We start from the raw sequence: 26657 nt of genomic DNA on the forward strand, positions 1-26657 counted from the left end.
CCGCACGAGGCGATGAATACATCCACTCTCTCGGAAATAAACACGCACTCGACCCGACGATTACGCAATGCGCACGTGATTCCCGTGCCTTCCTCGTAATCTTCGCACTGCCAGCGAAGAGAGGCTTGTGTGCGGGGGGATGGGGGAGGGGGTCGGGTGGCACGGTGGGATGCCGCAGGGTCGAGCTGCCCACCCTGAAATAATTTGTTCCTTTAAATATCCCAGCGGTGCGGCAGCTAACCGGAAGGTGACGTCATCAAGACGAAGCTCTCCGTCGCTAACGTGTAGCCGCCCGTCGTGTTACGCAACGCTGCACAGCTGACGCTCGGTTGCAAGGAAGCGGAGAAGCTGCCAAGTCGCAAACGCCACGTTATTAAGCTTCTCTGGCCACTCATCAAAACCTCACTGCCATGGCCTGCGCAAAGGCAAAAAGTCCAAATCTGCGTACCAGTAAGGCCGATAGTGAGTTGGCGTAGGGTTAGGACGTTAGGCACGGGCGGGACATTTTGGCAGAGCAACGGTCAAGTCCGACCCCAACGTTTGATTGGGAAACTTGCGCGCCTAATAAAGTGAATGGGAGTGTGAGTGAATAGTGACGACGTAGCAGAGTGGGAGCAAAGTTGTTGTTTGTTTTCGATGGCTGATAAGAAGATTACAGTTGCAGTGGTAACATCATTTCGGGGCAGGTCATGTGAAAGCGACATGCCGTCTCTTCAATTCTTCATCCTCTTAGCCGCCGCCGCCGCCGCCCAGTCACGGGATGAGGAGGAGGAGGAGGAGGATGCTGCCGATGATGCTGCCGATGATGATGACGACGATGATGACGATGATGATGACAGGATTTGGGGAAAAGGATGCTGGCAGATTCAGATCAATCCGCACAGATTAAAAGGGAAAGATCCCCCTTTTTTTTTGTTCTTCTTCTTCTTTTTTTTTTTTTTTTTTTTTTACACTGGCTTGCTTTTTGGAGCTGAGCTTAATATATATATATATATATATATATATATATATATATATATATATATATATATATATATATATATATACACACCCCCACCCCACTCCTCAGTCCCCTTCCTCGCTTCCCGGCCAATCAGAGCGCTTGACAAGAGGAGGGGCTTCCCTTGCGTGTAGTGTGTGTGTTGCTGGGGGTAAGAGAGTGGTCTGCAGGGTAGGAAGTTGTGGGCGTGCCAGCGAGCGAACAGGCCCGGGATGCGTGCTCAGATTTTGTGACACTGATTCAACTAGACACGTCGACCAATGACGCACTTCACGCTGCTCACTGTAGGTACCCGAGTGTACTCTGTGCGTGCGTGTGTGTGCGTGCATTCGTGTGGTTCGGTTCATGTCAGATGACGTGTTTACTTTCCTCACAATTACGAAGTCATCTGTTTTTCGGCCTCCGGGCACCAAAACAGGAAGTAGGAAGCAGGAAGTAGTAGCATACCATTTCCTGCTGTCAGTTTTGTGTGTGTGTGTGTGTGTGTGTGTTGTATGTAGGCTGCGGGGCGTATGGCAAATTTTTCACAAATGGCTTAAATCTCAAATGGTGCATTTGTGAAAACTGGGATTTGTGATCTGTCGTTCTCGAAAAAGCGCCTTGCTGTGCCAAGTTGAGGCAAAACTGATGTAGCCCAACTTTGTGCAACTCTAGCAGCTCCCTCCCACCAAAAGGATTTCGATTTTTTGTCTTCACTGGAACGCTTTGGGGTTGAAGCAACCAAAGGGTTTTTTTTGGTTGTTTTTTTTCCGAAATTTCCCAGTGGTGTTGAATGCACCGTAACCCAATTCCACAACCTCCGTTTGTGTGGGGTCCAAAGTATTGCAGGTACATTTTGGACATCTGACAACTTGACACACTTAGCACATATTTTAGCATACTTGACATAACATAATCTAGCATAGCATAGCATAGCATAGCATCGTGTTTTGTGTGTTTGCAGCCGGAGCAACCAGTTGAGTTGTTTTGCGAGTTCTCCCTCCAAGCCAACCTCTTTTAGCGAGCGTCCTGTTCGGGACGCAACTCAATTTAGAGCAATGTCGACTCGTTGCACTGCGACGATGACTCGGATTGTGACTGTTGTTGACATGGCATGTTATCTGACTACTTCCTGACTTGTTTTTGGACCTTTTTGACTTCCTTAACTTGGTTATTGGCAGTTTTTTTGGCTTGATTTTTAGTTCATAGCTGGGCTCTATATTTGATCTTGACTTGTTTTTTTGGACTGGTTAAATGTGATGATTGAATTAGTTTTGGACTGGTTTTGACCGTTTTTAATGATTATTCTTAACTTGTCTCTTTGCTGGTTCTTGACGTATATTTTTTTGGAGCGGTTAAATGAGCATAGTGCAAGCCTGCGTCAGTCCCATTCAGCGTGCTTGTGTGTCAAGTCACAGCAGGCGGCCGCGAAATCCAGCAGTGACAGATGTGCACACATTTTGGGTTCGATGCTGTCGCCCAAAAAGTCTCTCAGGATGTCCTCAGAGCAGGAATGTCAATTGACTGGTTCTTGACTTGGTTTTGGGTAGCTTTGGATCCTGACTTGTTTTTTGAATTGGGGCTAAACTTAAATTTTGACTTGGTTTTTAACTTGGTTCTTGATTTGGTTGTCCACTGGTTCCTGACCTGATCTTTTTTTTTTGTTTTTAATTTTTAATTGTTTCTTTTTTTTGTTCTCGGACCTTTTTGACTTTTTTTTGTTTTTCTTTTCTTTTTTTCGGGGCTTATTCTTGACTTCATTTTTTAACTGATTATTCACCCTGGTCTTTACTAGTTATTGACTTATTCTTGTACTTGTTTTTTAACTGCTTATTTTCCTTGTTATTCACTTGTGCTTGTACTATTATTTTTACCTGTTCTTTACCTGGTTCTTTGCTGTTTTATTTTTATTTACGTTTTTTGGACAATTCAGCTTTTGACCTGATTTGACTTGATATTTGATTTTCTTTGACCGTGACAAAGTGTTCCACTTTGTTTGGCTTTTTTTTGGCCTGCCTGCTGATCTCATGCATATTAGCCCGCCAGTAACAATGAAGACTTTTTCTCCCTAATCGAGGAATTAGTCCATTTTTCTTCCCAGCGTTCCCGGCGCGGCTTGACCTTTCCTCTCTTTTGTTTCAGGTTTTGAGGGGTCCCGGCCGTGAGCGCCCGTGAGCGCGTCGGCCATGGCGAAGCGGGAGTCCGGCGGGGCCGCCAGTCCGGTGGTGCGGCAGATCGACAAGCAGTTTTTGGTGTGCAGCATCTGTCTGGACCGCTACCGAAACCCCAAAGTGTTGCCCTGTCTGCACACCTTCTGCGAAAGGTAACGCCTACTGACTTTGCATATTCATAATATGCACATTCCTAAAATGGTCGCAATATGTTTCAATCGTTTGACCTGTTTTTTTGACTGCTCTCAGTCTGTAGTTGCTTGGTTTTGGACATGCTTTTAAAGTGGTTTTCTAACGTGGTTCCATTGAGGTTCTTGACTGGTTCTTGAATTGTTTATGAACATTTTTTGACCATTTTTTGACATGGTCCTTGACTTTCTTTTTTAACCCTTTTTTTTTTCTTGTTTTTTTTTTTGTACTTTATCAAACCTTGTTGCCATGCTTTGCCCACAGGTAAAAACGAAAAATTGGCCCGTAGACATCTTGAATACAGCTCATGTCCTAATATGGTCATGTTTCCTGCAGTGCATATTTTTTGGTTTGTGGTGTGTCTGTGTGTGTCAAGTGAGTGGGCGGCGTTAATCCTCCCTCGGAGCGAGCGTGTGCCATGTGGTGCGAGCGTGCATCTTGCTGAGGTGAACACATTTTTGGATGTCGGCTGTTAGCATGGTGCTATGCTAGCCGTGCGGTCTGGTAGTAATTGCTTGACTTGCTTCAACTTGGTTTTGACAGTTTTTTTATTAGTTTGTTTTCACTCGGGTTTCGACTTATTATTAGTCGTAGTATTATTATTATTAGTTATTGTCGGTTTTTGACTTGGTTGTGACTGGGTTTACCTTAGTTTGGACCTTTTGGTGTGTTTTAAAATTTTTTTTTTTTTTTAAGTGTTTCCTGTCTGTTTTTTGACTTGGTTCTAGATTTTTTTTTTAAACCAGATTTTACTTTATTAGTTTTTACCTTGGTTCTTGACTATTTTTTGCTTTGTTTGACTTGTTTTTGTTTTTCCTTTATGTATTTGTGACTTCATTCTTGATTTTTTTTTTCTTTCTTTTTTTTACCGGCTCTTAAATTGTTGTTTTTTAGCGCTTCATTGCTGTTGATTGCCATGATTGCAATCGTACAGGATAAAGTTGCCAAATATGAACTAATGATGGCAACATAGCGTTATTAAATGATGATTATGCAGGACCAGTGCCGGTTCTGACAGAGAAGCCACAACTCGGCTCAAAAGAGGCGCAGTGTCGGACCCCGTCGACCCACTTTTGTGGTCGATGTTTCTCCCCGGCCCAACTGAGGTTCCAGTGCATTTCTGTCAGGTTACTTTCAGGAACACATTTTTGTCCCCCCTTCCTCCCACTGAAACACGAGCGACCATGGCCAGCACTACTCAGCAAGCTCCCCATCTGTCCGCCTGTCCGTCTAGCTGCCTGCACAACTACATTCCGGCCGAGTCTCTGACGCTGTCGTGCCCGGTGTGTCGGCAGACGTCCATCCTGCCGGAGAAAGGCGTGTGCGCTCTGCAGAATAACTTCTTCATCACCAACCTGATGGAGGTTTGTCACTCAACGACGGCCTTTTTTTTTGGGGGGGGGGGCTGTTGTCAGTTTGGGGGCGCCTGTCACTTTGTCTCCTGGAATAGCTGGTGGACATGCGAGGGTCTCGGGCAGTGACACCCGACCCCGCAGTTGACTCCAAGAGAGCCAAGGCGTCAACTGGTGACGTTTCAACCTGCAGCGGCAGGCAGGGTGAAATAGCGCCCCCTTGTGGGGCACTTGTACTACTCACGCAGCAAGTGTAGGACATTGAGTCAACCAAATGTTTGTTATTGGAGCAGTGAGACCTGTTGACGCTCTCATGAGGAATTTCATGTTGCGTTTAATTTGATGCAATTTCCATCTAAATGTGCTGTGACAGCGCTTGAAAAAGTACCTGGATGTTTTATTACCACGCAACTGTTTTAATCTACTGAAGTTCATGAAAATGTCATCTATAGAAGAACTGTAATTTTACCCTATTATTTGTTCTTTTTCTGCACAGCGGCAAAATTTCTCATGCAATTCTTGTAATGGTTGTTAAATTGTAAAATCATTAATTAATTACCTTGTTAATGCACATTTTTTCCAATGAATTTAGTTTTTGTTACTCAGGCAGTTCTTGTACTGTTGTTTGCATAATTCAATTTTGAAATCCTTGCAATTATTCAGTTATAAAAGTTGTTACACATTTTTTATGAACTTGATTTTTATTCCTCTGCAGCTCTTTGAGCGTATCTTCAAGTATTTTCTTTTCATTTTATTAAAATGTTTCATTTTTCCATTCTATTTTTCCACTCGGTTTTACAAATTGTTGTAGTATATTTTTAAATGAAATGTTTATTCCTAATATTTTATTGTACTTTATTTACTTAATTTTATGTTTGTTACAATTCTTTTATATATTGTATGCCTTTTTTTTAATTATTGAGTTATTTAAATGCATTAAAAAAAAAATTCTACTGTGCTTATTTTACTTATACGGTACTTGCTAATCACTTTGACAATTCGTTTGGATCAAACTATAAGATTTGCTAATGAGGCAACATAAATTGCAATGTTCTCTTGATTCCCTAAAAAGTCAAATTAAAGCAAAATGCTTCGTTTGCGTTAAGGTCCTCCAACGAGAACCCGAGTGTTCGAGACCCGAGGCCTGCAGCGTCCTGGAGTCGGTCAATGCGGTGGCGGCGGGGAAACCGCTCAGCTGCCCCAACCACGAGGGGAAGGTGGGTGGAGGGTTTGAGGGTGGGGGAATTGAGTAGGAGGCGGGGTGAGCGGGTCGCGCACTCTGATCAGCCAATCAGAGGACAGCTCGCTGGATGATTTTGAAATCAAATTGGTTGAAGAAACAGTCCTTGAATGTACATGTTCCATTGCGAAGGGCCTGGGCAAATGACATTGACATAGCAACACTAACAGGCTGAAACCTGATTGGACAAAAAAAAAAAACAACAACCAAAAAAAAAACATGCACGTACTGGAGCCGATCAGCCAAGAGAAACGCAACCAAATGAAGACAATAAACTGAGCCGTGGTGTATTCTCAGTTTGGCATTTGCAAATTGGCCTTTTGGTGGCTTTCAAAATTGCTCTTGCAACGTCTGGTGGCAATCGGAAGTAATGTCTTCGTCAACCTTGAAGTTTAAGTTATGCCACAAACGAAAAAATATTATTAATGAGCCTCTTTTGAAGGTGGGTTGTTCGTGATGAATAATTGAAATCCAGTTATGTAACATGGGTTCATGATTGTGTACATGCTAGAAGGGCGGTGTTGATGCTTTACGCATCCTTTCAATTTGATGTAATTTGCCGCTATGTTGTGGCGTCCATAAGCACTTAACCATGCAGGGTCCCGATGACGTTTTTGCCCACCACCTTGCAGGTGATGGAGTTCTACTGCGAGTCGTGCGAGACGGCCATGTGTCTGGAGTGCACGGAAGGCGAGCACCGCGAACACGTCACCGTGCCGTTGCGCGACGTCGTGGAGCAGCACAAGGCGGCACTCAAGACCCAGCTGGACGCCATCCACAGCAGGTGACTCAATTCAGCTTTTCCAAATCCTACTTCAAGCTCTTCATTTGACATTTGCCGTGGAAGTTCGCTGTTGAACTGACCCGTAAACAAAATAGCTTAATGCTAACATATAATGTGAAAACCTATAGATGTGCTAACGGAGATTAGCATATGGGCCATGCCACTGAATCGGTGCCAATTGCTTGTTGTGACTCTCTCAAAAATAAACCCTTTTCTGTCTTTTTTCAATTTTAAATCACAGGTAATTCGCATATTGAACTACTTAAAATGTGTAGTGGCCCGTCTCAAGTAACACATTTTTTTTTTTTTTTTTTAATGCTTGTTATTTTGTATTGAAATTCCTCATTTGAGCAACAGCACAAAAAGTTTTTTTTTTTTTTTTTACCATAGAATTAGCAAATACATGAAGTATAGCCACATGGCATTTCCGCTCATATCTAAATGTAGGATTTCATCAACTGTGTCCTGTGACGCCCCCCTCCCCGCAGGTTGCCGCAGCTCACGGCGGCCATCGAGCTGGTGAGCGAGATCTCGCGCCAGCTGAGCGAGCGCAAGAGCCAGGCGGTGGCGGAGATAAGCGGCACCTTCCACGAGCTGGAGCGAGCCTTGGAGCAACGCAAGACGGCGCTGGTGGCCGACCTGGAGAACATCTGCGGCGCCAAGCAGAAGGTTCTCCAGGCCCAGCTGGCGGCCCTCCTCCAAAGCAGGGATCACATCCAGAGCAGCTGCAGCTTCACCGAGCAAGCGCTGGACCACGGCAGCGCCACCGAGGTGAGCCCCGGCGAGTGCGCATGGATGCCACAAGATAGCAGCAAAGCACTTTAAACACGATGAGCGTGATGTGCTCGAGGAATTTTTGGTGGTTTGAATCCCATTTGGACGTACGTGTTTTTCACAGGACAGCGATGATGTACACAATCAAGAACCCATGTTACTTAAAGAACCGTTCCGTCAGTGTTTCTGAAAGCAGTTACCCTCGTTGCTAGTTTTAGCGGACCTTTTTCTAAGAGCGGAGGATCGATTCCCTAAATAGATGTTGGCTGGTCTTCAGGTTCTGCTAGTCCAGAAGCAAATGAGCGAGCGCATGACGGCGCTGGCAAGACAGGACTTCCCGGAGAGACCGCATCAGAACGCGCACCTGGACTGCCAGGTAGGCGCCCAGGCACACGAGCCGAAGTACGCTCTTGGCGATTTTAGGAATGAAGCCTCTAACCGACTTGACCTGTTTTGACCTTCAGGTGGAAACTGAAGGCCTGCGCCGGTCCATCCAGAATCTCGGCGTTCTGGTGACCACGTCCGCCGCGGCGCACACCTCGGTGGCCACGGGCGAGGGTCTACGCCATGCCGCCACCGGCCAGCATCACACCATCACCGTCACCACCAAAGACAAAGTAAGATCATTACGAACCTTACTACAAACTCGTTGAACCAGTCAAACACTACAAGAGAGCATCTGGGCAAAGGGAGGGGGGATGTTTGATCACCCAAGTTTTAAACCCTACTTCCAAACCCCAACCCTCGTTTAAAAACCCTACTTTTACCAACCTTAATCCTAGTTTGAAACCCTACCTTGAAACCCTAACCCTAATTTGAAACCCTGAATTGAAACCCTAACCCTAGTTTGAAACCCTACCTTGAAACCCTAACCCTAGTTTGAAACCCTAGTTCGAAACCCTAACCCTAGTTTGAAACCCTACCTTGAAACCCTAACCCTAGTTTGAAACCCTACCTTGAAACCCTAACCCTAGTTTGAAACCCTACCTTGAAACCCTAACCCTAGTTTGAAACCCTACCTTGAAACCCTAACCCTAGTTTGAAACCCTACCTTGAAACCCTAACCCTAGTTTGAAACCCTACCTTGAAACCCTAACCCTAATTTGAAACCCTAAATTGAAACCCTAACCCTAGTTTGAAACCCTACCTTGAAACCCTAACCCTAATTTGAAACCCTGAATTGAAACCCTAACCCTAGTTTGAAACCCTACCTTGAAACCCTAACCCTAGTTTGAAACCCTAGTTCGAAACCCTAACCCTAGTTTGAAACCCTACCCTGAAACCCTAACCCTAGTTTGAAACCCTACCTTGAAACCCTAACCCTAGTTTTAAACCCTAAATTGAAACCCTAACCCTAGTTTGAAACCCTACCTTGAAACCCTAACCCTAATTTTAAAACCTAAATTGAAACCCTAACCCTAGTTTGAAACCCTACCTTGAAACCCTAACCCTAATTTTAAACCCTAAATTGAAACCCTAACCCTAGTTTGAAACCCTACCTTGAAACCCTAACCCTAGTTTTAAACCCTAAATTGAAACCCTAACCCTAGTTTGAAACCCTACCTTGAAACCCTAACCCTAATTTTAAAACCTAAATTGAAACCCTAACCCTAGTTTGAAACCCTACCTTGAAACCCTAACCCTAATTTTAAACCCTAAATTGAAACCCTAACCCTAGTTTGAAACCCTACCTTGAAACCCTAACCCTAGTTTTAAACCCTAAATTGAAACCCTAACCCTAGTTTGAAACCCTACCTTGAAACCCTAACCCTAATTTTAAAACCTAAATTGAAACCCTAACCCTAGTTTGAAACCCTACCTTGAAACCCTAACCCTAATTTTAAACCCTAAATTGAAACCCTAACCCTAGTTTGAAACCCTACCTTGAAACCCTAACCCTAATTTGAAACCCTACCTTGAAACCCTAACCCTAGTTTGAAACCCTACCTTGAAACCCTAACCCTAATTTTAAACCCTACATTGAAACCCTAACCCTAGCTTGAAACCCTACCTTGAAACCCTAACCCTAGTTTGAAACCCTACCTTGAAACCCTAACCCTAGTTTGAAACCCTACCTTGAAACCCTAACCCTAGTTTGAAACCCTACCTTGAAACCCTAACCCTAGTTTTAAACCCTAAATTGAAACCCTAACCCTAGTTTGAAACCCTACCTTGAAACCCTAACCCTAGTTTGAAACCCTACCTTGAAACCCTAACCCTAGTTTGAAACCCTACCTTGAAACCCTAACCCTAGTTTGAAACCCTACCTTGAAACCCTAACCCTAGTTTGAAACCCTACCTTGAAACCCTAACCCTAGTTTGAAACCCTACCTTGAAACCCTAACCCTAGTTTGAAACCCTACATTGAAACCCTAACCCTAATTTGAAACCCTAAATTGAAACCCTAACCCTCGTTTGAAACCCTACCTTGAAACCCTAACCCTAGTTTCAAACCCTAAATTGAAACCCTAACCCTCGTTTGAAACCCTAGTTCGAAACCCTAACCCTAGTTTGAAACCCTACCTTGAAACCCTAACCCTAGTTTGAAACCCTACCTTGAAACCCTAACCCTAGTTTGAAACCCTACCTTGAAACCCTAACCCTAGTTTGAAACCCTACCTTGAAACCCTAACCCTAGTTTGAAACCCTACCTTGAAACCCTAACCCTAGTTTGAAACCCTACCTTGAAACCCTAACCCTAATTTGAAACCCTAAATTGAAACCCTAACCCTAGTTTGAAACCCTACCTTGAAACCCTAACCCTAATTTGAAACCCTGAATTGAAACCCTAACCCTAGTTTGAAACCCTACCTTGAAACCCTAACCCTAGTTTGAAACCCTAGTTCGAAACCCTAACCCTAGTTTGAAACCCTACCCTGAAACCCTAACCCTAGTTTGAAACCCTACCTTGAAACCCTAACCCTAGTTTGAAACCCTACCTTGAAACCCTAACCCTAGTTTGAAACCCTACCTTGAAACCCTAACCCTTGTTTGAAACCCTACATTGAAACCCTAACCCTAATTTTAAACCCTAAATTGAAACCCTAACCCTCGTTTGAAACCCTACCTTGAAACCCTAACCCTAGTTTCAAACCCTAAATTGAAACCCTAACCCTCGTTTGAAACCCTAGTTCGAAACCCTAACCCTAGTTTGAAACCCTACCTTGAAACCCTAACCCTAGTTTGAAACCCTACCTTGAAACCCTAACCCTAGTTTGAAACCCTACCTTGAAACCCTAACCCTAGTTTGAAACCCTACCTTGAAACCCTAACCCTAGTTTGAAACCCTACCTTGAAACCCTAACCCTAGTTTGAAACCCTACCTTGAAACCCTAACCCTAATTTGAAACCCTAAATTGAAACCCTAACCCTAGTTTGAAACCCTACCTTGAAACCCTAACCCTAATTTGAAACCCTGAATTGAAACCCTAACCCTAGTTTGAAACCCTACCTTGAAACCCTAACCCTAGTTTGAAACCCTAGTTCGAAACCCTAACCCTAGTTTGAAACCCTACCCTGAAACCCTAACCCTAGTTTGAAACCCTACCTTGAAACCCTAACCCTAGTTTTAAACCCTAAATTGAAACCCTAACCCTAGTTTGAAACCCTACCTTGAAACCCTAACCCTAATTTTAAAACCTAAATTGAAACCCTAACCCTAGTTTGAAACCCTACCTTGAAACCCTAACCCTAATTTTAAACCCTAAATTGAAACCCTAACCCTAGTTTGAAACCCTACCTTGAAACCCTAACCCTAGTTTTAAACCCTAAATTGAAACCCTAACCCTAGTTTGAAACCCTACCTTGAAACCCTAACCCTAATTTTAAGACCTAAATTGAAACCCTAACCCTAGTTTGAAACCCTACCTTGAAACCCTAACCCTAATTTTAAACCCTAAATTGAAACCCTAACCCTAGTTTGAAACCCTACCTTGAAACCCTAACCCTAGTTTTAAACCCTAAATTGAAACCCTAACCCTAGTTTGAAACCCTACCTTGAAACCCTAACCATAATTTTAAAACCTAAATTGAAACCCTAACCCTAGTTTGAAACCCTACCTTGAAACCCTAACCCTAATTTTAAACCCTAAATTGAAACCCTAACCCTAGTTTGAAACCCTACCTTGAAACCCTAACCCTAATTTGAAACCCTACCTTGAAACCCTAACCCTAGTTTGAAACCCTACCTTGAAACCCTAACCCTAGTTTGAAACCCTACCTTGAAACCCTAACCCTAGTTTGAAACCCTACCTTGAAACCCTAACCCTAGTTTTAAACCCTAAATTGAAACCCTAACCCTAGTTTGAAACCCTGCCTTGAAACCCTAACCCTAGTTTGAAACCCTACCTTGAAACCCTAACCCTCGTTTGAAACCCTACCTTGAAACCCTAACCCTAGTTTGAAACCCTACCTTGAAACCCTAACCCTAGTTTGAAACCCTACCTTGAAACCCTAACCCTAGTTTGAAACCCTACCTTGAAACCCTAACCCTAGTTTGAAACCCTACATTGAAACCCTAACCCTAATTTGAAACCCTAAATTGAAACCCTAACCCTCGTTTGAAACCCTACCTTGAAACCCTAACCCTAGTTTCAAACCCTAAATTGAAACCCTAACCCTAGTTTGAAACCCTACATTGAAACCCTAACCCTAATTTGAAACCCTAAATTGAAACCCTAACCCTCGTTTGAAACCCTACCTTGAAACCCTAACCCTAGTTTCAAACCCTAAATTGAAACCCTAACCCTCGTTTGAAACCCTACCTTGAAACCCTAACCCTAGTTTCAAACCCTACCTTGAAACCCTAACCCTAGTTTGAAACCCTACCTTGAAACCCTAACCCTAGTTTGAAACCCTACCTTGAAACCCTAACCCTAGTTTGAAACCCTACCTTGAAACCCTAACCCTAGTTTTAAACCCTAAATTGAAACCCTAACCCTAGTTTGAAACCCTACCTTGAAACCCTAACCCTAATTTTAAAACCTAAATTGAAACCCTAACCCTAGTTTGAAACCCTACCTTGAAACCCTAACCCTAATTTTAAACCCTAAATTGAAACCCTAACCCTAGTTTGAAACCCTACCTTGAAACCCTAACCCTAGTTTTAAACCCTAAATTGAAACCCTAACCCTAGTTTGAAACCCTACCTTGAAACCCTAACCCTAATTTTAAAACCTAAATTGAAACCCTAACCCTAGTTTGAAACCCTACCTTGAAACCCTAACCCTAATTTTAAACCCTAAATTGAAACCCTAACCCTAGTTTGAAACCCTACCTTGAAACCCTAACCCTAATTTGAAACCCTAAATTGAAAACCTAACCCTAGTTTGAAACCCTACCTTGAAACCCTAACCCTAATTTGAAACCCTAAATTGAAAACCTAACCCTAGTTTGAAACCCTACCTTGAAACCCTAACCCTAGTTTGAAACCCTACCTTGAAACCCTAACCCTAGTTTGAAACCCTACCTTGAAACCCTAACCCTAGTTTGAAACCCTACCTTGAAACCCTAACCCTAGTTTGAAACCCTACCTTGAAACCCTAACCCTAATTTGAAACCCTGAATTGAAACCCTAACCCTAGTTTGAAACCCTACCTTGAAACCCTAACCCTAATTTTAAACCCTAAATTGAAACCCTAACCCTAGTTTGAAACCCTACCTTGAAACCCTAACCCTAGTTTGAAACCCTACCTTGAAACCCTAACCCTAATTTGAAACCCTAACTTGAAACCCTAACCCTCGTTTGAAACCCTACCTTGAAACCCTAACCCTAGTTTGAAACCCTACCTTGAAACCCTAACCCTAGTTTGAAACCCTACATTGAAACCCTAACCCTAATTTGAAACCCTAAATTGAAACCCTAACCCTCGTTTGAAACCCTACCTTGAAACCCTAACCCTAGTTTCAAACCCTACCCTGAAACCCTAACCCTCGTTTGAAACCCTACCTTGAAACCCTAACCCTAGTTTTAAACCCTAAATTGAAACCCTAACCCTAGTTTGAAACCCTACCTTGAAACCCTAACCCTAATTTTAAAACCTAAATTGAAACCCTAACCCTAGTTTGAAACCCTACCTTGAAACCCTAACCCTAATTTTAAACCCTAAATTGAAACCCTAACCCTAGTTTGAAACCCTACCTTGAAACCCTAACCCTAATTTGAAACCCTACCTTGAAACCCTAACCCTAGTTTGAAACCCTACCTTGAAACCCTAACCCTAATTTTAAACCCTACATTGAAACCCTAACCCTAGTTTGAAACCCTACCTTGAAACCCTAACCCTAGTTTGAAACCCTACCTTGAAACCCTAACCCTAGTTTGAAACCCTACCTTGAAACCCTAACCCTAGTTTGAAACCCTACCTTGAAACCCTAACCCTAATTTGAAACCCTAAATTGAAACCCTAACCCTAGTTTGAAACCCTACCTTGAAACCCTAACCCTAATTTTAAAACCTAAATTGAAACCCTAACCCTAGTTTGAAACCTTACCTTGAAACCCTAACCCTAGTTTGAAACCCTACCTTGAAACCCTAACCCTAGTTTGAAACCCTACCTTGAAACCCTAACCCTAGTTTGAAACCCTACCTTGAAACCCTAACCCTAGTTTGAAACCCTACCTTGAAACCCTAACCCTAGTTTGAAACCCTACCTTGAAACCCTAACCCTAGTTTGAAACCCTACCTTGAAACCCTAACCCTAATTTGAAACCCTGAATTGAAACCCTAACCCTAGTTTGAAACCCTACCTTGAAACCCTAACCCTAATTTTAAACCCTAAATTGAAACCCTAACCCTAGTTTGAAACCCTACCTTGAAACCCTAACCCTAGTTTGAAACCCTACCTTGAAACCCTAACCCTAGTTTGAAACCCTACCTTGAAACCCTAACCCTAATTTTAAACCCTAAATTGAAACCCTAACCCTAGTTTGAAACCCTACCTTGAAACCCTAACCCTAGTTTTAAACCCTAAATTGAAACCCTAACCCTAGTTTGAAACCCTACCTTGAAACCCTAACCCTAATTTTAAAACCTAAATTGAAACCCTAACCCTAGTTTGAAACCCTACCTTGAAACCCTAACCCTAGTTTGAAACCCTACCTTGAAACCCTAACCCTAATTTGAAACCCTAAATTGAAACCCTAACCCTAGTTTGAAACCCTACCTTGAAACCCTAACCCTAATTTTAAAACCTAAATTGAAACCCTAACCCTAGTTTGAAACCCTACCTTGAAACCCTAACCCTAATTTTAAACCCTAAATTGAAACCCTAACCCTAGTTTGAAACCCTACCTTGAAACCCTAACCCTAATTTGAAACCCTACCTTGAAACCCTAACCCTAGTTTGAAACCCTACCTTGAAACCCTAACCCTAATTTTAAACCCTACATTGAAACCCTAACCCTAGTTTGAAACCCTACCTTGAAACCCTAACCCTAGTTTGAAACCCTACCTTGAAACCCTAACCCTAGTTTGAAACCCTAACTTGAAACCCTAACCCTAATTTGAAACCCTACCTTGAAACCCTAACCCTAATTTGAAACCCTACCTTGAAACCCTAACCCTAATTTTAAACCCTAAATTGAAACCCTAACCCTAGTTTGAAACCCTACCTTGAAACCCTAACCCTAATTTGAAACCCTAAATTGAAACCCTAACCCTAGTTTGAAACCCTACCTTGAAACCCTAACCCTAATTTGAAACCCTAAATTGAAACCCTAACCCTAGTTTGAAACCCTACCTTGAAACCCTAACCCTAATTTTAAAACCTAAATTGAAACCCTAACCCTAGTTTGAAACCCTACCTTGAAACCCTAACCCTAGTTTGAAACCCTACCTTGAAACCCTAACCCTAGTTTGAAACCCTACCTTGAAACCCTAACCCTAGTTTGAAACCCTACCTTGAAACCCTAACCCTAGTTTGAAACCCTACATTGAAACCCTAACCCTAATTTGAAACCCTACCTTGAAACCCTAACCCTAGTTTCAAACCCTACCTTGAAACCCTAACCCTAATTTGAAACCCTAAATTGAAACCCTAACCCTAGTTTGAAACCCTACCTTGAAACCCTAACCCTAGTTTGAAACCCTACCTTGAAACCCTAACCCTAATTTGAAACCCTAAATTGAAACCCTAACCCTCGTTTGAAACCCTACCTTGAAACCCTAACCCTAGTTTGAAACCCTACCTTGAAACCCTAACCCTAGTTTGAAACCCTACATTGAAACCCTAACCCTAATTTGAAACCCTAAATTGAAACCCTAACCCTCGTTTGAAACCCTACCTTGAAACCCTAACCCTAGTTTCAAACCCTAAATTGAAACCCTAACCCTCGTTTGAAACCCTACCTTCAAACCCTAACCCTAGTTTCAAACCCTACCTTGAAACCCTAACCCTAGTTTGAAACCCTACCTTGAAACCCTAACCCTAGTTTGAAACCCTACCTTGAAACCCTAACCCTAATTTTAAACCCTAAATTGAAACCCTAACCCTAGTTTGAAACCCTACCTTGAAACCCTAACCCTAGTTTTAAACCCTAAATTGAAACCCTAACCCTAGTTTGAAACCCTAACCCTAATTTTAAAACCTAAATTGAAACCCTAACCCTAGTTTGAAACCCTACCTTGAAACCCTAACCCTAATTTTAAACCCTAAATTGAAACCCTAACCCTAGTTTGAAACCCTACCTTGAAACCCTAACCCTAATTTGAAACCCTAAATTGAAACCCTAACCCTAGTTTGAAACCCTACCTTGAAACCCTAACCCTAGTTTGAAACCCTACCTTGAAACCCTAACCCTAGTTTGAAACCCTACCTTGAAACCCTAACCCTAGTTTGAAACCCTACCTTGAAACCCTAACCCTAGTTTGAAACCCTACCTTGAAACCCTAACCCTAGTTTGAAACCCTACCTTGAAACCCTAACCCTAATTTGAAACCCTGAATTGAAACCCTGACCCTAGTTTGAAACCCTACCTTGAAACCCTAACCCTAATTTTAAACCCTAAATTGAAACCCTAACCCTAGTTTGAAACCCTACCTTGAAACCCTAACCCTAGTTTGAAACCCTACCTTGAAACCCTAACCCTAGTTTGAAACCCTACCTTGAAACCCTAACCCTAGTTTGAAACCCTACCTTGAAACCCTAACCCTAGTTTGAAACCCTACCTTGAAACCCTAACCCTAATTTGAAACCCTAAATTGAAACCCTAACCCTAGTTTGAAACCCTACCTTGAAACCCTAACCCTAGTTTGAAACCCTACCTTGAAACCCTAACCCTAGTTTGAAACCCTACCTTGAAACCCTAACCCTAGTTTGAAACCCTACCTTGAAACCCTAACCCTAGTTTGAAACCCTACCTTGAAACCCTAACCCTAGTTTGAAACCCTACCTTGAAACCCTAACCCTAGTTTGAAACCCTACCTTGAAACCCTAACCCTAGTTTGAAACCCTACCTTGAAACCCTAACCCTAGTTTGAAACCCTACCTTGAAACCCTAACCCTAGTTTGAAACCCTACCTTGAAACCCTAACCCTAGTTTGAAACCCTACCTTGAAACCCTAACCCTAATTTGAAACCCTGAATTGAAACCCTAACCCTAGTTTGAAACCCTACCTTGAAACCCTAACCCTAATTTTAAACCCTAAATTGAAACCCTAACCCTAGTTTGAAACCCTACCTTGAAACCCAAACCCTAATTTGAAACCCTAAATTGAAACCCTAACCCTAGTTTGAAACCCTACCTTGAAACCCTAACCCTAATTTTAAAACCTAAATTGAAACCCTAACCCTAGTTTGAAACCCTACCTTGAAACCCTAACCCTAGTTTGAAACCCTACCTTGAAACCCTAACCCTAGTTTGAAACCCTACCTTGAAACCCTAACCCTAGTTTGAAACCCTACCTTGAAACCCTAACCCTAGTTTGAAACCCTACATTGAAACCCTAACCCTAATTTGAAACCCTAAATTGAAACCCTAACCCTCGTTTGAAACCCTACCTTGAAACCCTAACCCTAGTTTCAAACCCTACCTTGAAACCCTAACCCTAATTTGAAACCCTAAATTGAAACCCTAACCCTAGTTTGAAACCCTGAATTGAAACCCTAACCCTAGTTTGAAACCCTACCTTGAAACCCTAACCCTAATTTGAAACCCTAAATTGAAACCCTAACCCTCGTTTGAAACCCTACCTTGAAACCCTAACCCTAGTTTGAAACCCTACCTTGAAACCCTAACCCTAGTTTGAAACCCTACCTTGAAACCCTAACCCTAGTTTGAAACCCTACCTTGAAACCCTAACCCTAGTTTGAAACCCTACCTTGAAACCCTAACCCTAGTTTGAAACCCTACCTTGAAACCCTAACCCTAGTTTGAAACCCTACCTTGAAACCCTAACCCTAATTTGAAACCCTAAATTGAAACCCTAACCCTAGTTTGAAACCCTACCTTGAAACCCTAACCCTAATTTTAAACCCTAAATTGAAACCCTAACCCTAGTTTGAAACCCTACCTTGAACCCCTAACCCTAGTTTGAAACCCTACCTTGAAACCCTAACCCTAGTTTGAAACCCTACCTTGAAACCCTAACCCTAATTTGAAACCTTACCTTGAAACCCTAACCCTAGTTTGAAACCCTACCTTGAAACCCTAACCCTAATTTGAAACCTAAATTGAAAACCTAACCCTAGTTTGAAACCCTACCTTGAAACCCTAACCCTAGTTTGAAACCCTACCTTGAAACCCTAACCCTAGTTTGAAACCCTACCTTGAAACCCTAACCCTAGTTTGAAACCCTACCTTGAAACCCTAACCCTAGTTTGAAACCCTACCTTGAAACCCTAACCCTAGTTTGAAACCCTACCTTGAAACCCTAACCCTAGTTTGAAACCCTACATTGAAACCCTAACCCTAATTTGAAACCCTAAATTGAAACCCTAACCCTCGTTTGAAACCCTACCTTGAAACCCTAACCCTAGTTTCAAACCCTACCTTGAAACCCTAACCCTAATTTGAAACCCTAAATTGAAACCCTAACCCTAGTTTGAAACCCTACCTTGAAACCCTAACCCTAGTTTGAAACCCTACCTTGAAACCCTAACCCTAATTTGAAACCCTAAATTGAAACCCTAACCCTCGTTTGAAACCCTACCTTGAAACCCTAACCCTAGTTTGAAACCCTACCTTGAAACCCTAACCCTAGTTTGAAACCCTACCTTGAAACCCTAACCCTAGTTTGAAACCCTACCTTGAAACCCTAACCCTAGTTTGAAACCCTACCTTGAAACCCTAACCCTAGTTTGAAACCCTACCTTGAAACCCTAACCCTAGTTTCAAACCCTACCTTGAAACCCTAACCCTAGTTTGAAACCCTACCTTGAAACCCTAACCCTAATTTGAAACCCTAAATTGAAACCCTAACCCTAGTTTGAAACCCTACCTTGAAACCCTAACCCTAATTTTAAAACCTAAATTGAAACCCTAACCCTAGTTTGAAACCCTACCTTGAAACCCTAACCCTAGTTTGAAACCCTACCTTGAAACCCTAACCCTAATTTTAAAACCTAAATTGAAACCCTAACCCTAGTTTGAAACCCTACCTTGAAACCCTAACCCTAATTTGAAACCCTACCTTGAAACCCTAACCCTAGTTTGAAACCCTACCTTGAAACCCTAACCCTAGTTTGAAACCCTACCTTGAAACCCTAACCCTAATTTTAAACCCTAAATTGAAACCCTAACCCTAGTTTGAAACCCTACCTTGAAACCCTAACCCTAGTTTGAAACCCTACCTTGAAACCCTAACCCTAGTTTGAAACCCTAGTTCGAAACCCTAACCCTAGTTTGAAACCCTACCTTGAAACCCTTACCCTAATTTGAAACCCTAAATTGAAACCCTAACCCTAGTTTGAAACCCTACCTTGAAACCCTAACCCTAATTTGAAACCCTAAATTGAAACCCTAGCCCTAGTTTGAAACCCTACCTTGAAACCCTAACCCTAATTTGAAACCCTAAATTGAAACCCTAACCCTACTTTCAAACCCTACCCTGTAACCCTAACCCTAATGTGAAACCCTAAATTGAAACCCTAACCCTAGTTTGAAACCCTACCTTGAAACCCTAACCCTAATTTGAAACCCTAACCCTAGTTTGAAACCCTAGTTTGAAACCCTACCTTGAAATTCTTTGAATTGAAACCCTATCCTAGTGTAAAACACAACTTTGAAACCCTAAAACCTAGTTTTAAACCCGAATTTACTGTACATCTATAACCGTAGTTTGTAAAACCCTAATAAGTTCCCGATTGCGTATAGGCATGGTGTTAACACTGCATGATTGTCTCCTTTTGAGCCATCTTGCCCAACAAATTGCTTTTTTTTGTTTCCCCCAGGACGGCGAGCTGGTGAAGACAGGCAACGCACTTTTGAAGGCCGAGATCACGTCTGCGGCGGACGGGGGCCGCGCCGCCGACGCGGAGGTGACGGACAACAAGAACGGCACCTACGAGGTGGGCTACACACTGCGGGGCGAGGGCGAGTACGCCTTGGCGCTCAGCCTGTACGGCCAGCCCCTGCGCGGGAGCCCCTTCCGCCTGCGCGCCCTCAAGCCCTGCGACGTGCCGCCCTCGCCCGACGACGTCAAGCGCCGCGTCAAGTCGCCCGCCGCCGCCGCCGCCGCCGCCGCCGGCCACGTCCGCCAGAGGGCGATCAGGCGGCCCTCCAGCATGCACGCCGCCGCCAAGAAGAAGGACAACCCCATCGAGGACGAGCTCATCTACAGAGTCGGTCAGGCGCCCGGCCGCGTGGCGTCGCGTGACATGGCGTGGCATCGCGTTCGCATTCCAGCAGACAAAATATGTTGTTGTCATACCGTGAAAAAAAAAAATCACATTTCTAGACTACGATAAAGTTTCAATTTAAAAGGAATGAAAACGATCGCTCCAAAGTTTTCATTTTACAAGAAGAAAGTTTTACTGACAACGTTTTAATGAGGTGGAACATTACCGGGTGAAAGTTAACAATTTGGCGGATGCAAATGATGAGAAAGGTTGCGATGAAACAACAAGAGTCAAACAAGTTTGTCATTGTGATGTGTCACGATGATGCTCCCAAAACGGAAATATTTACATGACATTTTGCGGCGTCTAACTGCTGTTTTTATGTGGCCCGGTTTCAGGGTCGCGCGGCCGCGAGCGAGGCGAGTTCACCAACCTGCAGGGCATCTCGGCGTCCGCCAACGGCCGAGTGGTGGTGGCTGACAGCAACAACCAATGCATCCAGGTGGCCCTCGCTCACCTTCATCCTCCTCCTCTTCCTCCTCATGCTCAACGTTTTTTCTGCGCAGATTTTCTCCAACGATGGCCAGTTCAAGATGCGCTTCGGCGTCCGCGGCCGCTCGCCGGGACAACTGCAGCGACCGACTGGCGTTGGCGTGGACTCCAACGGCGACATTGTGGTGGCCGATTACGACAATCGCTGGGTCAGCATCTTCTCCTCCGACGGAAAGTTCAAGGTGAGGTCGGCCGTTTCGTGCTGGCTCGCCCAAAATGACGCACAGTACTGAGACATTTTTGGGGGACAAAAAACCACCATGGATAGTAAGGTGTTTTTTGTGAGAAAAAAAACACCATGTATGGTAAGGTGTTTTTTGGGGAAAAAAAGAACCATGTAAAAGTAAGGCTTTTTTGGGAAAAAAAAACAAAAAACGGCCATGTATAGTAAGGCGTTTTTTGTTGGAAAAAAAACGACCATGTATAATAAGGCTTTTTGGGGGGGGCAAAAACAGCCATGTATATATAGTAAGGCGTTTTTCCCAAGTCGGGCAAGTTTAGTTCGACCATGTATCACGTAGGCTGTGTTGACTCCAATAACGGCCATTTTAACGGTGCCCATCTACTGCACTTTATGTGAGAACCCCCCAAACGTGCTTGTTGTCGCGTTGGCGTTGCAGAACAAGATCGGCTCGGGCCGTTTGATGGGTCCGAAGGGCGTGGCCGTGGACAAGAACGGCCACATCATCACCGTGGACAACAAGGCCTGCTGCGTCTTCATCTTCCAGGCCAACGGCAAGCTGGTCACCAAATTCGGAGGACGTGGCGTCGCCGACAGACAATTTGCAGGTCACGCATGCCTACTTGCTGCCGCCGCACCCCCGACAAGTTACGGCAGGATAAGAGCAAACCCGAGCAACACTTGCACCGTCAATGCAACAAACGCAGCAGTGACTCTTTGACAGGATCAAAAGAAGCCAGCCACGAGAAATCAAGTCGCGATATGGCCAAAAGTTAGACTGCAAAAAGTTGGGATCCACCCCCCCCCCATTTAAAAAAATATAACATGATGATAGTCATACTTTTGGCTGTGAGAATGATATTAAGAAATCTCGATATTAATAAAATAAGTTACATTTTTAAAAAATTATTTTGTAAGACCAAATTGAATGAGAAAACAGTTGCAATTTAAGGGGGAAATTGTCTTTGTTATGTGGAAATAAAAAAAATACGTTGAAATGTTGCAGTTTTACAAGAATAAAGTTGCCCTAATATTATGCAACAGTTGTACATTTGAATTTTTAAGGCTAGTCATCGTTTGCCAAAGTTGTAATTGTACAAAAATATTTTTCTCGTTTTTTGTCATAGTTTTACATTACTTTTACTTTTATAGACATAAAGCCATACTATATCTTGACTTTTTTTTTTTTCATTAATAAAGCCAAGATTGTATGGCAAAAAGGTTTTAACTGTACAAGAATGAAATGAAATGTCACATGCAAAACAGGTGGAATATTTTCAGGGGAAAGCTTCGTTACAGCCAAAAGTCGCAAGGTTACAGGAAAAAGTCTTAATCATGCAGAAAAAAAAATCATGAAATTATGTGAAAAAATCTGTTGGAAAGTTTTACTGACTTTACTAAAGTCCTAAAATTCCGTAGACGGAGTTACGTCACACCAAAGTTGCAATGTGAAGTGAATGACGTTGTCTTATGTTTTGTTTTCTTTTGTGTTTGTGTTGTCGCACTTTTGTTTTCCACTCAGCAGACAAACTGCTTCCAAACGTTAGTAAGTCAGGCTCAGGGTTCAGTAAGTACTTTTGTCCTTGTCCAATTTGCACTTCCCTTTTGTCCCCCCAGTCACCCTCAACGTCATCACTTCCTGTTCCGCGTGATGACCAGTGTGTCGTACTCCAAACTAACCACTAGAGGGGCTCGTCAATCCCCATGCTAGTGCATGACCAGTCCAGCAAGTTTCCACCAAGCGCTCGCCAGAAAAGGAAAGAAAAACCCTTTTTTTTGTTGGCTTGTCTTTTTTTTTTAAACCACCCAAAAAGTTGCATAGCCATGTCTGATATAAGAGTAGTGCTTTGGAGCTATCTTGTGGCATCTTTGTGCCACGGGCCTATTTTGAAGTGAGGGGAAGAGCAATTATTAGGCAAGACACACTGCTAGCTAATAGTAAAGTAGTGCTTTGCCGCCTTCTTGTGGCCTTTTATTGAAAATCTTGTCAGAAACAAAATTCTGAATTTTAGAAGAATAAATTTGAAAAGGTCATTTTGCGAGATTTGCTATTGACTAAAATGTTATTACTTATACAAATTGAATCATAGTAGGTGGAATTGAAATGTTACAACCAAGAAGTAATTTAACTTTCTGGGGGAAAAAAATGCCGATAAAGTTATTTTAAAAAAACAAAAACAACGAATGATATGAAAAAAATCAAATTTTCATTTTAGAGGAGAAAAGCTTACATTTTCAGAATAAAAACATTGAAATGTTAGCAGCGATGACTTATAACGCAAGCAGTAAAAAGTAGATTGTATGTTGAAATGTTACAAGAATATGATTTCTCCATTATTTTCTGAGCATCAAGTTGAATTTTGAGGGGAAACAAAGTTGGAATTTTATAGTAATAAAAGTTTCTTGAAAATCGTATTTTTCACACAAATGTAATATGTGGAAAAAAGTTCTAATTGTTAATTTACAGCAAAAACAAGTCATTTACAAGACTAACATTAACATTGTTAATGATTTTAGGAGAAAAAAAGTCACAATTTCACACATAAATAGTTTAAACATTCCCAGAAAAAAAAGTCATGGGCAACACAGACAACAAAAATAAAGTTGTGGTAATACTAGCGATACATATATATATTACTACAAGAACAAAGTTGAAAATGTGCACGTCCAAAGTGATTTTTCGGCCGGCGTGAGCGTGGCGCTTGGTGGAAAGTGGACTCGCGTCTGCTTTAGTCTAAGCCAATCGGAGCAGCCCGTCGAAGCTTTGGCTTGAGCTGCTGCGTGTGCTCCGCCCCCCCCCCGACAGGTCCACACTTTGTGGCCGTCAACAACAAGAACGAAATCGTCGTCACCGACTTCCACAACCACTCGGTCAAGGTGCGACGCCGACCCGTCGACGCCACGGCCAAAGCCGGCCGGCCGGCCGGCACGTTGCCCACCGCCTCTACTTCCTGTGGCCTGCAGGTGTACAGCGCCGACGGCGAGTTCCTTTTCAAGTTCGGCTCTCACGGCGAAGGCAACGGACAATTCAACGCGCCCACCGGCGTCGCCGTGGACGCCAACGGCAACATCATCGTCGCCGACTGGGGGAACAGCAGGATACAGGTCAACAAAAGCTAAAGGCGCCAGAAAATGTGCAGAAAAAGTTTGTCCTTTTACACAAAAAGTCGCACTATGACAAAAGAGTTGAAATTCTACATGAGTAGAGGTAGAATAATATAACCAAACAGTCGTCATTTTATGAAATCTAAAGTCAAAATGATTAAAACGATGTCATTGAACCTTAAAAATGGGCAAAATATAACCCCAGAAAAGTCTGCATTGATGTGGAAAAAGTCGGAGTAAACCGACCAAGAGAACTTGTAATTTCACTAGTCCAAATTGTATGCATAAAAAATTCAGAAAACTAGTTGCAGTTTTATCTGGAAAGTTGAGTATCAAAAAATGTTGCAATCTGACAAATTTTTTACATTTACTTTTTACTCATTTTAATTTGGGGGGGGGGGTCATTTTCCATCATTTTTGCGTGGTTCATGAACAAATTCAATATACGTGAAAATAGTCACATTATGATATAAAACATTTTGAGTGGGCAACAAAAGTCAGTAATGAGGGGAAATTTAAAAGGAACGAAAACTTTTTTTACATGAGTCAAATTTGGGCAAATCGCAATTTTTTTTTTTCCGAAAATCAAAACGTTTTTTTTCCATGTAAAAAGTTGTGAAACAATCATTGGGCAAAATGTCATTTTTGTGTCAGAAAATAAATATTTTTCATTGTACGTGGAAAAAAAAAGGACGCAAAAGTAATACAATTGCAAGCAGGTGAATTTTTCCGGCAAATCGCACACGCCCTGATGCCAACGGTATTGTTTTGTTCCGGTCAGGTTTTCGACAGCACGGGCTCCTTCCTGTCGTACATCAACACGTCGGCCGACCCGCTTTACGGCCCGCAAGGTCTGGCGCTGACGTCGGACGGGCACGTGGCCGTGGCCGACTCGGGGAACCACTGCTTCAAGGTCTACCGATACCTGCAGTAGCAGCCTGCTAATTAGCCCGACGCTTCAGCCAACTAAAGAACTCAGCGGGCGTCGCCCAAAAGGAAATTGCTCCCCTTTGTCCTTGTTTTCAGTTAGCTCGAGCCGTACAAAACGTCATTTTTTTTCTGTTCCTCAAGTCAAATGTAAATACATCCTTTTTCACACTCAACATCACACCAAAAAAAAAACAACATGCGGTCGTAGTCCCGATAGTTTGCGATAAGACGTATTGCCTTTACCAGAACCAAGTGACAATTTTATGGCGGGAGGGGAGTCATTTTACAAGAATTACTTGAAAAGCTTTGGCCGAAAAATTGTAAAATATGTTACAGGTTTAATATTAATATAAGACATCAACATTTTTTGGTTTAATGAAGGAGAATGTTGCAATAAATATTAGAGAAAACGTATTACTTTTACAAGACTGAAGTTACAATGTCCTGGAATTTGTGCAAAAAAGTCATTGCAAGAAAAACGTTGCAATATTACGCACCTAATTTTAGATGGGGAAAAAGTAAACATTCTACCTGACCTGAATAAAGTCGCACTATACATAAAAAAAACCTAAAACATGTCAAGGAAATTTCAAAATTTATTCCAGAAAACAAAAAAAAAACAAGGCTGCAGCATAACTGAATTGTCATAATTGTAATATTCTAAATGTTACAATGACAACAAAACGTCGGTTAGGTGAACACAGTCTTTCAAGGGAAACAGTGTTCAGAAAAGATATATTTTCGTTATCTGGAGAAGCTCACACCAAAAAAATTGCAACTGTACATAACTAGTTTTATTCTGACGTTAAATTAGGTGAAATTTCAGCGCTTGTAGCCACCTCCCTACAGAAACGTTTTAGTTTTTTTTGGACAATTTTGCCAAAACCTCGAAACCAAACTCCTGCTGCTTGATTGATTGATTGCGCCAACACTGCGTGTGTATCATCTCAGAAGAGGAAGATCGACTGGAAATGGACAGTGAGGTTTCGTTTCGTTTGTGTTTCTGCGTGAATCAAACAGCTGCTGACACCAAACATGACAAATAAAAGTTTCATTGTAAATATTCAAAACAAGTCTCATGTTGATACAAATTGAGTCCAACAAGACATGTTTTCTTTCTTTCTTTTTTATCCTGTCCAGTCGGTAACACTAACATACAACAGAGATCATCAATATATACAGAATATGTTGCACATTATATGGCACAGAGGCAACCGGACAAAATATGCTTGAAATTAAGCAAAAGGAGGGAGGAAAAATTAAAGGTTATCGTCAAAGTAAAACAGAATTTTTATAAAACTGTCCTTTTTTTTTTTACCTTGGAATGTGCAGCCGGGCGAGTCATTTTGATGTCAAAGAAAACCATCAGGCAACAATGCTGCTTCGCAAAGAGAATCAAATGCTGGCAATCACGAAACGTAGAGCGGCATTTCGAACGGGAACAAAAAGGTTCATTTTCAAAAGGGGCAGCCCGGCGAATTGCGTCAAAGTTATTCATGATCAGTTGACCTCTCAATGCTGGCTCTTGTTTGGGTGGGAAAATGCCTGATATACTACAAGTGTACTCCCACATTATCGTAAAAAAAAAAAACAATTGCAAACCCGTCAATTCAAACGGAAAATA

The 26657-nt window shown here is 42.5% G+C and overlaps 1 protein-coding gene across 7 annotated transcripts in view; it reads left to right on the top strand.

Moving 5' to 3' along the window:
• Positions 1–26108, top strand: part of LOC147133745 (tripartite motif-containing protein 3-like) — a 28700-nt gene extending 2592 nt beyond the window's left edge. Inside the window, exons 1-16 of one of the 7 annotated variants that reach the window (XM_086057109.1) lie at positions 1129–1284; positions 3122–3302; positions 4574–4703; positions 5798–5908; positions 6564–6715; positions 7204–7486; positions 7767–7865; positions 7954–8106; positions 19879–20272; positions 20664–20767; positions 20832–20999; positions 21438–21606; positions 22524–22565; positions 23805–23875; positions 23963–24103; positions 24885–26108. In XM_086057109.1, the coding sequence (XP_085913235.1) occupies positions 3166–3302; positions 4574–4703; positions 5798–5908; positions 6564–6715; positions 7204–7486; positions 7767–7865; positions 7954–8106; positions 19879–20272; positions 20664–20767; positions 20832–20999; positions 21438–21606; positions 22524–22565; positions 23805–23875; positions 23963–24103; positions 24885–25037 (2307 nt within the window). In that variant the 5' untranslated portion in view covers positions 1129–1284; positions 3122–3165 and the 3' untranslated portion in view covers positions 25038–26108. Of the gene's footprint in view, positions 1–1128; positions 1285–3121; positions 3303–4573; positions 4704–5797; positions 5909–6563; positions 6716–7203; positions 7487–7766; positions 7866–7953; positions 8107–19878; positions 20273–20663; positions 20768–20831; positions 21000–21437; positions 21607–22523; positions 22566–22615; positions 23876–23962; positions 24104–24884 lie in introns of those variants that run through there. The other 6 variants (XM_086057110.1, XM_086057113.1, XM_086057108.1 and 3 more) reach the window with 6 other exon arrangements.
• Positions 26109–26657: the final 549 nt, after the last annotated feature.

The sequence above is a fragment of the Filicampus tigris genome, chromosome 17, assembly GCF_054856515.1.
Source record: "Filicampus tigris isolate MCC_2025a chromosome 17, RoL_Ftig_1.0, whole genome shotgun sequence".
In the NCBI taxonomy this organism is placed as follows: Eukaryota; Metazoa; Chordata; class Actinopteri; order Syngnathiformes; family Syngnathidae; genus Filicampus; species Filicampus tigris.